Below are 12,830 nucleotides of genomic sequence, written 5' to 3'. Positions count from 1 at the left end.
AGAAGGTTACATGATGTGGAGCCTTGACTCGGTAGGCAGTGAGGTATGTGCCCGTCGGTTCCTGCTGGAAGTGAGTTGTCTGAAGTGGCGGCAGCTTTCTGGAGGATGCAGTACTCTAGACCAATGTCGTGGCGGCTCTGAGGTGTTCAGTGCAGTTCTGAGTGTTGGAGCCACTCTCTCCGCTCCCTTTCCCAAAGCCGTAGGCCATGGTGACAAGCCAGAGAGGAGCTCAGCTCCCTGCTTTCCTGTCTCGTTCATGTGGTCCTGCTGCCTCCTCTGCAGAAGCTGTAATGTTTGGAAATCCATGTATTTTAACTTTTCAGTTGCAGCAAGAAATCAAAGACTGGAGTAAATCACATGCTGAGCTCAGTGAGCAAATCAGGTCGTATGAGAAGTCTCAGAAAGATCTAGAAGTGGCTCTCACTCACAAAGATGACAATATTAATGTGAGTTCATTTTCCTGAATACAAGCTTAATTCTCATAAAATCTGTGCAGTTGAAATTGAGAGGCTATTTCTAATAAATATCCTTTTGCTTGTTTTCTAGGCTTTGACTAATTGCATTACACAGTTGAATCGGTTAGATTGTGAATCTGAATCTGAGGATCAAAATAAAGGAGGAAATGAACCAGATGAATTAGCAAATGGAGAAGTGGGAGGTACGATTGGTTTCTGGGCAGTTGTACCTCTTTCTGCCTTCTTTTCTTTAAGTACACTGATGCTTTTTTCAGCGGACTGAATTTCCTATTAAGGGTTACAGCTGTAGATGCCTGTCACTGAATTTGTACAGTCAGCCCTCCAAATCTGTGGGTTTGCATCTGCAGATTTAGCCAACTGCATTTTGAAAATATTGGGAGGAGAAAAATTCCATAAAATTCCAAAAAGCAAAGTTTCAATTTGCTTCATGCCAGCACCTGTTTACTTAGCATTTACATTGTATAAGGTATTATAAGTAACCTAGAGGTGAAATATGTGGGAGGGTCTGTGTAGGTTATGTTCAAATGTTGTGTTATTTTATATAAAGTACTTGAGCATCCATAGGTTTTGGTTTCCTGCGGGGGGAGGTGTGGGAAGGAAGTGCGGGAGCCAGTCTCTTGTGGACACAGGGACTACAGGTCTTTGTGCGCTGGGCCGAGGTGGGATGCTGGGTTGTAGTACAGCCAGGCCTGCAGTAAACACTGACGTGGCTTTTCCATCCCACTGAGAGCTGGGTGTGTGCACTGGCGCCAGAGCAGCGTCAGTCCTGTCTCACTCCTCTGCATCCTGAACACTCTTCAGGAGGAGAAGCTTGTTTCTCAGCTACATGTGTACTGTATCCGTAGCTCTGTGGTTTTAGGGCCGCGACCAATTTTAAAAGTACTGAGCTGGAGGGAGCTGTAAATTCAGCAACGAGAGTGGAAGCTCAAGGGCAGCAGTGTTTACTGATGAGGGAGGTATTTCTAGGCAATGAATCCCAGGTTGAATGTTGCCCATATTGGGAGTGTTTTAAACTACACCTGGTAGCGGCTTCAAGGGGAGAGAAGAGGAGTGCGTCTTTCTAAATAAGATATTTGGGGGCAGGTAGGTCCAAGAGAGAAGAAAAGCTATATTTCACGTATCTCTTCTTGCTCAAGAATTACATGGATGTTTTTACTGTACAGACTGGGAATTCATTAATTTTTTCAATCTAACTTTGCAAATCTCTTGGAAGTCAAATAGGCTAATCAGTTCTTTTGGTTAATTTGTTTTTTCTTTGAATGTTTGAACATGATAATTGTTTGGGGGAAATCAAGGACATAGAGTTAAACAGTAAGGAAGGAAAGAGCAATGAAATCCTTTTGTTGGTTTTTTTTTTTTTATTAGGTGACCGGAGTGAGAAGGTGAAAAATCAGATTAAGCAGATGATGGACGTTTCTCGGGTATAATCCTTTTTATAGAGTACTGTAATCCCCTGGAGAAAGAAATGGCAACCCACTCCAGTATTCTTGCCTCAGAAATCCCACGGACAGAGGAACCTGGCCGGTTACAGCCCATGGGGTTGCAAGAGTCAGACATGACTAAGCAACTAAACCAGCACCACTCTAAGTGCCTGTGATAGTAATATTCTTACTATTAAGAATATTTAGAATTAAGAGTATTTATTATTAAGAATAGTAAATATAAGACTATTTACTATCAAGAATTCTTACTTTAAGAATATTTTTCTCTTCTGCAATTTTTAGACACAGACTGCAATATCGGTAGTTGAAGAAGATCTAAAACTTTTACAGTGTAAACTCAGAGCCTCCATGTCCACTAAATGTAACCTGGAAGGTAAGTTGCTTCTTAAAAAGAAATTGCTGTTTGAAAAAGAAATCCTCTTTCCATCTTTTTCACCCCCTTTAATACTGCCTCCCTCCCCAGCGAGTTCTCCAGTTCTTGTGCACACACACAAAACTAAAATGTTTTATCCCCTGTAGACCAAATAAAGAAATTAGAAGAGGATCGCAGCTCACTTCAGTCTGCCAAAACTGTGCTGGAAGATGAATGCAGAACACTAAGGCAGAAAGTAGAGATTCTAAATGAACTCTATCAGCAGAAGGAGATGGCTCTACAGAAGTAAGATTATCGTGATTCATTGCTAACAATGTTGTCATCTAACTGAATGCATGCACTACTGTATACAATCTTGTCCTTTTTAAAGATTGTTTATTGTGTTTTCTATCTATAATTAGTATAAATTTGGCTTTCTTCCTTTTCTACCCTGTGTCCCATAACTTGCATCTTTTTTTCCCATTTTGACTAATTGTCAGCAATGATTGCCTGTAATTTACCTGAAGGGTGGTAGTTATTGGTACTAACAGTTGCTGTTCTGAAAGTGCTTTTTTTATGATCTGTACCCTTTCTGCAGCTCTACCACTTGTTCCACTTTTCTTTTTTGTTGTCACTTACATCCTTCTTATTGGTCTTACATTTGTTCTTCTAGTTCTTAATATGGCCTTTAAAAATCCTGAGTAATTTATGAGACATGATTTTTAGTAGAATCAGTATACTTTAAAAGGAGTATTTAGTTATTGACAGTATTGTAAATTTTTGGACTTAATATGGTCAAATATTCAGAGTATACATATATAAAATACATAAATATGGCAAGGTTATTGGGAGTTTTGAATTTAGAAATACCTGTTTGGTGTATATATTTAGGTATTAATCTTTTGAAACACATCTCAAATTAGGAGTTAGATATCTTTTGAAAGATACACTTTTGTAGTTCATTTTAAATTTTCTTCACAAAAATACCTGAACTCTCTATAAAAGTAGTTTATTGGTGGCAGTTGCTAATTGTGTTTGTTCCTGTAGTTCACTCTTTGGTGTTGATAGCAGTCTGTGAGAAAGCTGCTTTTGCTAAGGAAATTTAATCTTTTCCAAATGCTTTGGTTACTATTGCCAGATGCCATTAAACATTGAAACCATACCACTGACTTTTTCTCTTAATTCTTTGCTCACCAAGAAATCAGTTTAGATTTTCTGAGTTTTATTCAGGCCAGCTCTAAGTACCTGGTTTGCTTTAGACAAATATTTCTCATTTCATTATTTTTTATTATTTTTTTTAAAAGCACTTCTCTGCCACTAGTAGTCAATAGTAGTCATTTGAATTACCTGAATGGCAATTGCCTTTCTTTATGATACATAAAGTCAGTATGATAGGGCACTCTCTAGCATCCACTCAGTCACCATGCCAGGGTACACATTGCACTCCATCCCCAAAGCCATTGTGTGTACTCAGACTCGAATCATCTCTTCTGACACCCCTTACCTTAACCACTCACCTGTCTTCAGTTTCTCTTATACTTCTTCCAAAGTCTATAGCTGCTGGAACAAACTTCCCAAAATACGAGTCCTTTTATATTGTGCTTAAAATCTGTCAAGGAGGCTCCATTCCTTCAGGATCAGTTTCAAACTCTTCAGCAGGCACACAGGGCACTGCCCCTTTGCCGTCCTGAGCTGCCTCTCCAGGTGGATTTCCTGTGACTCCTGATGCTGCCTTACCTGCAGCCTGACCACAGTTCCTTCACGGCACTCTGAGCGTCTTTGTTATACATACTGCCTTTTCTGCAGTAAAAATGTCCTTTTACTTTATTTCCACCTGGCAATCTCCTGCCTATTCAAATGGTTATGTGCCTTAAAATCTTTCCTAGAATAAGTTATGACATAAGTAGGTGAGTACTCAAGAGTACTCATTTTTTCCTTATAATGTAATTCCTTCTTTTTCCTTGTAATGTCATTCCTAATATAATGTATTTAAACCTGTTAAGGTTTAAGTCTGCATATTGATGTTTTCTTTGTATTTGGTGGCCTGTTCTGTGTTCTTTTTTCTCTTCCTTCTTTCTGTCTTTTAGGTTGTTTGAATATTTTTTCAGAATTCTGCTTTTCCCCTGTGTAAGCTAGGTAGTTATTGGTTGCTTTAATTGTATTCATGTAATTACTCTAAAGATGACAGCATGTATCCTATATTTATTAAATTAATAGACATCCTGACTTAGATGCTCCTGCATTTTAATTCTTTGTATATTTGAACTCCATAAGTTGTTTTTATTGTCCACTATAGTGCTTTCCTGCCAGTAGTCACTTAATTTACAGGCATACCTCATTTTATTGTGTTTCGCTTTATCGTGCTTTGCAGATACTACATTTCTTAGAAATTGAAGGTTTGTGGCAACCCTTAGTCAAGCAAGTCTGTCAGTACCATTTTTTTCAACAGCATTTGCTTACTTCATGTCTCTATGTCATATTTTGGTAATTCTCACAGTATTTCAGACTTTTTTCATTATTACTGTATTTGCTGTGATGATCTGTGATCAGTGATCTTTAATGTTACTATTACAAAATGATCATAAAGGCTCAGATGATGGTTACACATTTTAGCAGTAAAGTGTTCGGTAGTTAAGGCTTGTGTGTGGTTTTCAGACGTGATGCTGTTGCACACTTTATCGTGGACTGCTTACAGTAGAGTGTAAGCAGAACTCTTACATGCGCTGGGAGACGGAAAGAGTTCCAAAGTCGCTTTCTTTCTTTGCTTTATTGTGGTGGTCTGGAACTGAACAGTATCTCTGAGGTCTGCCTGTAGTTCTTCCTTCTCCCCTGCACCTTTGGTGGCTCTCATTTGGAATCACTTTCATTCTACTTGAAGAACATCCTTTAGTGACAGATTTGGCCAATTTATCTTTGTGTGAATACATCTTTATTTTGAGTCCTTTTTCTCAGGATCTTCTGCTGGCACTGGGATTTTTGAAGTTACTTAATTCCAGCACTTTAAAGATAACCAATTTTTTCCTGGTTTTAAAGTTTCTTCAAGGAATCCAGTATCACTCTTATTTTCCCTGTTCAAATGTCTCACCCTTTCCTTTGTGGTCTTTAAAAGTTATTTTGGTTTTTCAGCAGTTTTATTAGGAGCTGCCTAGGTATGGGTGTTTTTGGTTTTTATTTCTCTTCTCCTTCCACCCCCTCCCCCAATCTGTTTTGCATTTATGCTGTTTGAGGTCATTGACACCTCCTGAATTTTGGGGTTTTTAATCCACATATTAATTCTGTCTCATTCTCTGAGATTCCATTTAAATCTTTAAAAATTACTTCCCCCTGTGTCTCCTACATTGTCATCTGTATTTGCTTCATTCTGGATGTTTTTTTCTGACATATCTTTTAGTGTGCTAGCATCTCACTTCAGTTATCAAATCTGCTACTAAAATCATTCGTTGAGTTCTTAATTTCAGTTACTGTGTTTTAGTTTTATATTTCTGATCCTTTGCTGAAATTCGTAATCTTTACTTCCGTGAATAAGTAAGGCACAGTTATTTTAAAGCCTGTGTAATAAATCCATTATGTGGATCCTCAATGAGTCATTTCTGTTGTCTTTCAGGTTTTAATCACAGTGTCTTGTGGTGTGCCTGGGCATTTTTGATTGAGTGGAGAACACTGTAGAGGGAATTGGAGGCCTAGGATGATATTATTTTCCTAAACAAAAAAAAAGCAGTTTGTTTCTAGCAGGTGGCCATTACTGTAGTCAGCAATAAAGATCATTCAGAGACGACTTAGTTCATTCAAAGGACAGACACTGCATTGTTTGGTACTCCAAGGACACAATTCTTTCTAGTCTCAACATAGCCCGAGACTTTTACTAGGACCCCCTCACTGGGACCCCTTAGCTCTGCTTTGTTTTCCCTGCACCCGGGAATCTGTTGAACTCTGTTCAGCCCCCTTGTATCTCCTCACTGTCTTCAATGCATAGGTCAAACCTAGGGGAAGAGTGGCTTCAGATGGCAGGCTTACTTGTAATTCTGAAATTCCTTTTTTTATTGGATTGTGACCTCATGTATTAGCTTGATGCCTTCAAGCACGTTCTTTATATTTTTGTCTAATGTTCTATATATTTTGCCTAATTTTCTATTTGTCTAATGTTTTTAATGTTCTCACACTAATTCATTCCTGGAAGGAAAATTGTTTCTTGATCTTTCTTCAAGACCCAGTTTTCTCACATCTCTTCTGTGCCAGAGTTAGGGGATTGTTCTGTGGTTAAGTGCATTGTTAAACTGCATTCACCTGTGCACTCTGTTAGTACAGGGAGAGTACTTCACGCATATTGTATCTTTAGCGTCTTACTAGGTAACCAGTATATTTTAGCCATTCATAAGACACTTGGTGAAGTATTGAATGGACAGTTACAAAAGAATATATAACTCTTTTTCTCTGTGATTACTGTTTTTACTGTGGTTTTTCTGATTATGCTTCCTATGCATAGAAACTAAGTTTCAAGTTTCTTTTGAATCAGAACTATAGTCAAAGAAATAGAAAGGTAAAAAAAATAAATAGCATTTTAAACCCATTATCACATGTTGCTACCATTACAATTTGTTATATTAATATCTTGAACTTGAAAGTTAAAACCAGTTTCTAGTAGGTGATACTTGATTATGGGATAGTTTAGAATCTTTTTCTATCCAGTAGACACTGCCAATTCTAAGATTTTTCTCTTTCCTCTAACCACAGTGCCATTGACATAGGCAGTAGAAGTTCCACATCTGATGTGGAAGTGTTCTATGGTTAATTGCACAATTGGAAAACTTTCTAAAAGGCTTTTGAGGACCAATTATCATGGTGCCAGTCTGGATTGAGAAATAGTCCTTCCAAGATTGAAACAAGAAAGTAATTACAGGTCTTTCCATGGTAGAAATAAGAGCCGTAATTATCCCCTGCTCTATCCTAATAAGCTTGATTGTATTAGGTTGATCAGCCCTGGCTCTCCATATTGAAGTAAAATGAGCTCTCATTGTCTCAAACACAAGAAACTTGCCCATGGGGTGCAGCATTTTTTTCCATTTGTTTGTTTCATTTATTACTGAGTAGACAATTGTGAAAAGTTAAAAAATGCAAGGTTGCCAACAGGCAGAGTTTGATTTTTATCCCTAAGTGGCAGGTGTGAATTCCTTCCTATGACTTTGTATGAATATGTTTGGAAAGGATGGGAAGTAACCTAGGGACATTTAGACAGAATGCTGGGAAAAAAGAGAAGCACTTTCATTTGACAACTGATGTTATCTTAGGAAATTGAGTCAAGAAGAGTATGAGCGGCAAGAAAGAGAGCAGCGGCTGTCAGCTGCAGATGAAAAGGCGGTTTTGGCGGCAGAGGAAGTGAAAACTTACAAGTGAGTTCAGATTCTGAGAAGGGTGTCAGTAGCTGATGAAACTACTGTAGGCTTTTTTTCAGAACAAAACTGTTTTTACACTGTGTAGAACAAAAATAGCACCAAAGCAGAAATAAATGATCAAAACATTTAATTAACATGAGAAAACATAAATTTTAAGTTAACAAAGGAAAAAAAGTTAACAGAAATTTCCTTACACCCAATACTAGCAAGACTGAGGGAGCTTGGTTCATGCCAGCAGTTCTGAGTGGTTTTGTGTATTGGAGAAATTCTTTTTTGGAAGGCAGTTTGCTGTATGATGTATCTAAAAATCATTAAAATGATAGTAGTCATAGCTCTGGAAGATTTTCTGTGGATATAATTAAAAGAAGAAACAGCTTTCTGGAAAAAGATTTATAGCAGGATTGTTTGAGAACATATGAAGAGCAGTTAAGGAAATTACAAGTGTATCAATTCAGAATCTCCAGCTCTTAAATAATAAAGGAAATTATGTAGTATTAGTTTTGATCACAGTGTGCTCCTATAACCATGCAAAATGTGTTTTTGTATGTATGAGTGAAGTCTGAAAGGGTACAGTTGTTAAAGGGAACATGGTAAGATTGTGTAAAATTTTATTCAGTTGTACTTTAAATGATAAAAGGAAGTTTAACCCTTAGGCGGAGAATTGAAGAAATGGAGGAGGAACTACAGAAAACAGAGCGCTCATTTAAAAACCAGGTAAATCATACTGCCCTGCAGGGCAGAATTCTTTGCTGTCTGATACAGACGATTACAGTAGCTATTGTAGGGAATCCTTGAACATATTTCTTGATGGGTTGTCTTTTTCAGATTGCTACACATGAGAAGAAAGCTCACGATAACTGGGTGAGATTTTTTTTTTTTCTTTTCTTTATTTTGTGTGGTCTGTCACAGCTTATTTTGGATTTTTTTCCTCCCAATAGCTCAAAGCACGTGCTGCAGAAAGAGCTATAGCTGAAGAGAAAAGAGAAGCTGCCAACTTGAGACATAAGTATGTGTTTTTAAAACTTACATTTTCAGTGTGTTTAAGAGTTTTTAAAGGCTGTGCCATGATATCCAGTAAGGAATTTTCTATTTCATATTTAAGTCTATTCTTTCTTTATATTCAAGATTATTGGAGCTAACCCAAAAGATGGTAATGATGCAAGAAGAACCTGTGATTGTAAAACCAATGCCAGGAAGGCCCAACACACAAAACCCTCCACGGAGAGGTAGGGAGTACTTTTAAATGGCAGCAGTCAATATTTTGGTGAAAAATGTGTTTAATAAGTTACTTTTTATTTCTGTAATATGTGTCTAATATTTATGATGCCCTAGAAATAATCCCAAGAACTTACTAAAGAAAAAAGGTTAAAGTGCAACTCTTCCCCGTTGTCTGCAGGTCCCCTGAGCCAGAATGGCTCTTTTGGCCCATCTCCTGTGAGCGGTGGCGAATGCTCCCCACCGCTGACAGCAGACCCACCCGCAAGACCTCGGTCTGCTACACTTAATCGAAGAGAGATGCCTCGAAGTGAACTTGGTGAGCATTGCCATGTTACCTTGTGGTAAACTGTTTCAAGAGTTCTTTCCTTCTTTGAGAATTCTGTTGCTAATGTAAGCAACAGTTGAGAATTTGGGTCTGTCCAATATAGAGAGGGATTAATTTGTCTTGGTGAGTATATAGTCTACTTTAGATCTGCTTTAGAACAAAAAGCATTTATTTACTATTATGATACTACTGTATTTATTATATGTGAATATATATGTAAACAAATGTAAACATATTTATAAACAGTATATATATAAATATCATTGATTATTGTTTCTTTTCAGATTTTTGTTGTGAAGTATAAACCTTTATCTTTAAATTTTTGTTGAGATCCTCTCTTGAATATTATAAAAGTAGCCTTAAAACTTTATAGTTAATGCAGTGTACATCTACTTTTCGTTACTCTAATATGAAATGCTATTTAAGTCTAGTTCTAATCACAAATGTGTTTATACTTGTTGAGATATAGAAATCATATTACATACAGACTGAAAAGTCTATAAACAATTGCTGGTAGCTTGAAGTACCTGACTGGTGCTGGCGCTATTAATGTGCAGGTCTTTCAATCCAACATAGTTCTTATTTTGATTCTATAGGTTTGTGCATAAACTGTAAGTGATTTCTCCTCACATGTATTGGGAGACCTGTTTTAAATTTTGCTTTACGTAGAATTGAACCCTGACCTGTCCACAGTTACTGGTTTATTCTGAAAAATTCATGCAAGGGCTCTGTTACCTTTCTCTCAAGGATCAGTGGATGGGCCTCTCCCTCGATCTCGATGGGCCTCTGAGGCATCTGGGAAACCCTCTGCCTCTGGTAAGGGACCTGAGTGTGTTCACAGAGTCTCAGATTGTGAAGGAAGTGGGCGGAGGCCTTTGTAGTCCTTCAGAGTGCACATACAAGTCAGAACAAGCCTAAGTCTGCTCTCTGGCTTCCCACAGATCCAGAATCCGGCGCTGCTCCTACGGTGAACAGCAGCTCCAGAAGCTCTTCGCCCTCTAAGGTGATGGATGAGGGCAAGGTAAAATCTGCAGTCATTTTGAATTGTTATTAGGTATTTCCAGACACATTTAACTTTTTCTACAACATCCTCTCTTTGCCTCATCCATCTCCCTTTTATGTGTTCTATCTGTACCATCTCATTTATTTTTTGAAAAAGCAAACTGTTCCCCAAGAGCCTGAAGGCCCTTCAGTTCCCAGCATTCCTTCTTTGGCTGAGCATCCAGTGTCAGTAAGTACTTAGAGGTTGAGAGCAACACTGCGTTTTCTACTTGGTGTATTTCTAGAAGAGTTCCAAGGAGCATGACACTAATCTGCTTTGCTTAAAATTGCATGGCGATACTGACCTTATGACCTCGAAGTGTTTCTGGGTTGCTGAAGTCTAGTTGGTTGGTTTTTACTCCTTTTTCCTGTTTTGGTTAAGTGATTGATCTCTTCAGAACATCTATTGTAAATAACCTTAAAAAAATGTGATAAATTCATCACCCCAACGCTATATGGTGTGTGCTTCAATGATGAGAGCTCTAAGGCAAATCAGTTCATCATATATTGCAAAAACTCATCATTATTATGTATTTATTTGGAAGTATGCTATTTAAGAACATCTCCAGTGGTATACTAGGCAAGCCCTGTGCTGTATTGTGAGTAATCTGAAATTACAGATTGGTAACAGAGGTTGATTGCTGTAAGTGAAATACTGAATAGTGGAAATCTTTAATTACCCATTACGCCATTTCCCAGCAACAGCCTTAAATTATGTTCACATAAGGGTCTTCTCTTGCACCTTGCATAGCTGTGACAGCTGCTGAGTCCTGTGATTATAACTCAGAGTGCTTTACTGTGTTGAAATCAAGATACGTATTTTCATTATTGAGAATTTCCAACCCAGTTTGCCACAGGGAAGTACAGGTTAGTGCTTTATAGTACAAAGGATGGCGTTACTGGGGAACGAGGGTGGCTAGAGCTGTTCCTGCGGAACTCGTGTGTGTATAGCACTGTCTCTGTGTGGAGATCCTTCGACTTCCAGGGCAGGACTCTAGGAGGACACATCGCTTGAGAGCTCTTTTTATCCCGGGGCAACCTGGAGAAGACCCAAGACCCCTTTGGAGTGGCAGACTTGAAAGAGAGGGGAGCCTCCTTTGACAGAGGGGAGGCAGAGGAGGAATGCAGGCTTGGAGTCAGACCCCCTGTAGTGAATTCTAACTCAGCCTCTTCTGTGCTCTGTGGCCTTCAGGAAATTATCTAATACTCTCTGTGCCTCTTTTCCCTCACGTTTAAAACAAGATTTACAGCATATGAAAGGAAATTGAAGGTACTCTGTATAGTAGCTTTTATCATATGTGTGTGAAAATGGATTTTTTCATTCCTTATTGTTCTCTCCATTCTTAATATGGAAAAAGGAGCTCTTGTGGTGAAGAGAGGGAGGGGCTGCCCTAGACACAGGTTATAGTGTGTGTGGTATGGTGGTTTTTTCAGTTGGGAATCGCCTCTGTTAATATCCTTTGACAGTCCTCTTGCTTCCTCTCTGTTTGCACATACAAGCAATATGATTACGGTGAAAGTGTTCCTTCCTCTAACATTCTCTTAACCCGCCTGAGCTCTCAGGGGGATGGATAGGAGCGGTGGACTTCTGTTGCACTAGTTGGCTCTTTGGACAAGTGCCTGACATCTGCTTCAGTGGGTTTTAGCTCTTACGGTGTTGGTGCTTTTATCTGTTACATCCAGGTGTTTCAGAACTTTCATTACTTCTGCTTTGCAGGTTAGTATGGCTGCAAAAGGGCCCCCTCCCTTTCCAGGGGCACCCCTCATGAGCTCCCCCGTGGGAGGCCCGCTCCTGCCGCCCATCCGATACGGACCACCTCCTCAGCTCTGTGGGCCTTTCGGACCTCGGCCACTTCCTCCACCCTTTGGTATGACGACTGAATGGGAGTGATGGACTTGTAAAGTGTACTCATCTTCTCATTCTAATCCTTGGTAAAATGTTAACAGTTGCTGTCACAGGCCTGTGCAGTGAAAGGGTAAAGCTGGCTGACACGTTTGAACTTTTCCACCAGTTTCTTAGGACACAAGGGGTGCTGTATCATCTCCCTGTACTGAGATGGACAGGAGGAATCTCTTGTAGACAGGGAAAAGGGACTGTTCATAGAACGTCAGAAATACTACTTCTGCGTATGTTGCTTGAACATCTCTGGCTTCATACTAGGCTCTGTAGTGGATAGAATTAACTGTCCTAACTCCACGAGCTTAAGGGATCCTATAGGACACACATACATACATTATACAACATAAAACTTGTAATCACCCCATAATAGAAGCATAAGCAATGGGTCACTGAGTATAAAAGGAAAGATGAAGCCATCACTACCCACCTTGGGAATAAATAGGAAGGAAGTGTTGAAGAGAAGGTAGAATGTAACAGCTAATAGGTGGAAAGCTGTTGAATTCAATTAGGTGGAGCTGGCAGGCCTTTCCAGGCAGGGCAGACACCTTGATTTTGATGGCATGTGTAGGTCCATGCTGAGCACCTGTGTGCATTTTTAATTGACACAGTAACTGGGATTTCCCTTATCAAAATTTACTTAGAGTGAAACCCTCATTTCATAATCTATCATCTTGGTATGATGCATA

The 12,830-nt window shown here is 39.0% G+C and overlaps 1 protein-coding gene across 8 annotated transcripts in view; it reads left to right on the top strand.

Annotated features, from left to right (window-relative positions):
- MIA3 (MIA SH3 domain ER export factor 3) overlaps positions 1-12,830 on the top strand; it is a 55,746-nt gene that overhangs the window by 41,402 nt on the left and 1,514 nt on the right. For 2 of the 8 annotated variants that reach the window (XM_043485603.1, XM_043485608.1), the window contains 15 exons: positions 324-446; positions 547-658; positions 1,842-1,897; positions 2,201-2,291; positions 2,438-2,576; positions 7,556-7,657; positions 8,314-8,374; positions 8,486-8,521; positions 8,599-8,666; positions 8,786-8,886; positions 9,057-9,194; positions 9,951-10,019; positions 10,145-10,224; positions 10,363-10,434; positions 11,962-12,112. In XM_043485603.1, the coding sequence (XP_043341538.1) occupies positions 324-446; positions 547-658; positions 1,842-1,897; positions 2,201-2,291; positions 2,438-2,576; positions 7,556-7,657; positions 8,314-8,374; positions 8,486-8,521; positions 8,599-8,666; positions 8,786-8,886; positions 9,057-9,194; positions 9,951-10,019; positions 10,145-10,224; positions 10,363-10,434; positions 11,962-12,112 (1,399 nt within the window). Of the gene's footprint in view, positions 1-323; positions 447-546; positions 659-1,841; positions 1,898-2,200; positions 2,292-2,437; positions 2,577-7,555; positions 7,658-8,313; positions 8,375-8,485; positions 8,522-8,598; positions 8,667-8,785; positions 8,887-9,056; positions 9,195-9,926; positions 10,020-10,144; positions 10,225-10,362; positions 10,435-11,961; positions 12,113-12,830 lie in introns of all 8 variants that reach the window. The other 6 variants (XM_043485606.1, XM_043485610.1, XM_043485602.1 and 3 more) reach the window with 5 other exon arrangements.

This window comes from Cervus canadensis, chromosome 13 (genome assembly GCF_019320065.1).
Source record: "Cervus canadensis isolate Bull #8, Minnesota chromosome 13, ASM1932006v1, whole genome shotgun sequence".
Classification (NCBI taxonomy): domain Eukaryota; kingdom Metazoa; phylum Chordata; class Mammalia; order Artiodactyla; family Cervidae; genus Cervus; species Cervus canadensis.
This window is presented reverse-complemented; position numbering and strand designations above follow the sequence as displayed.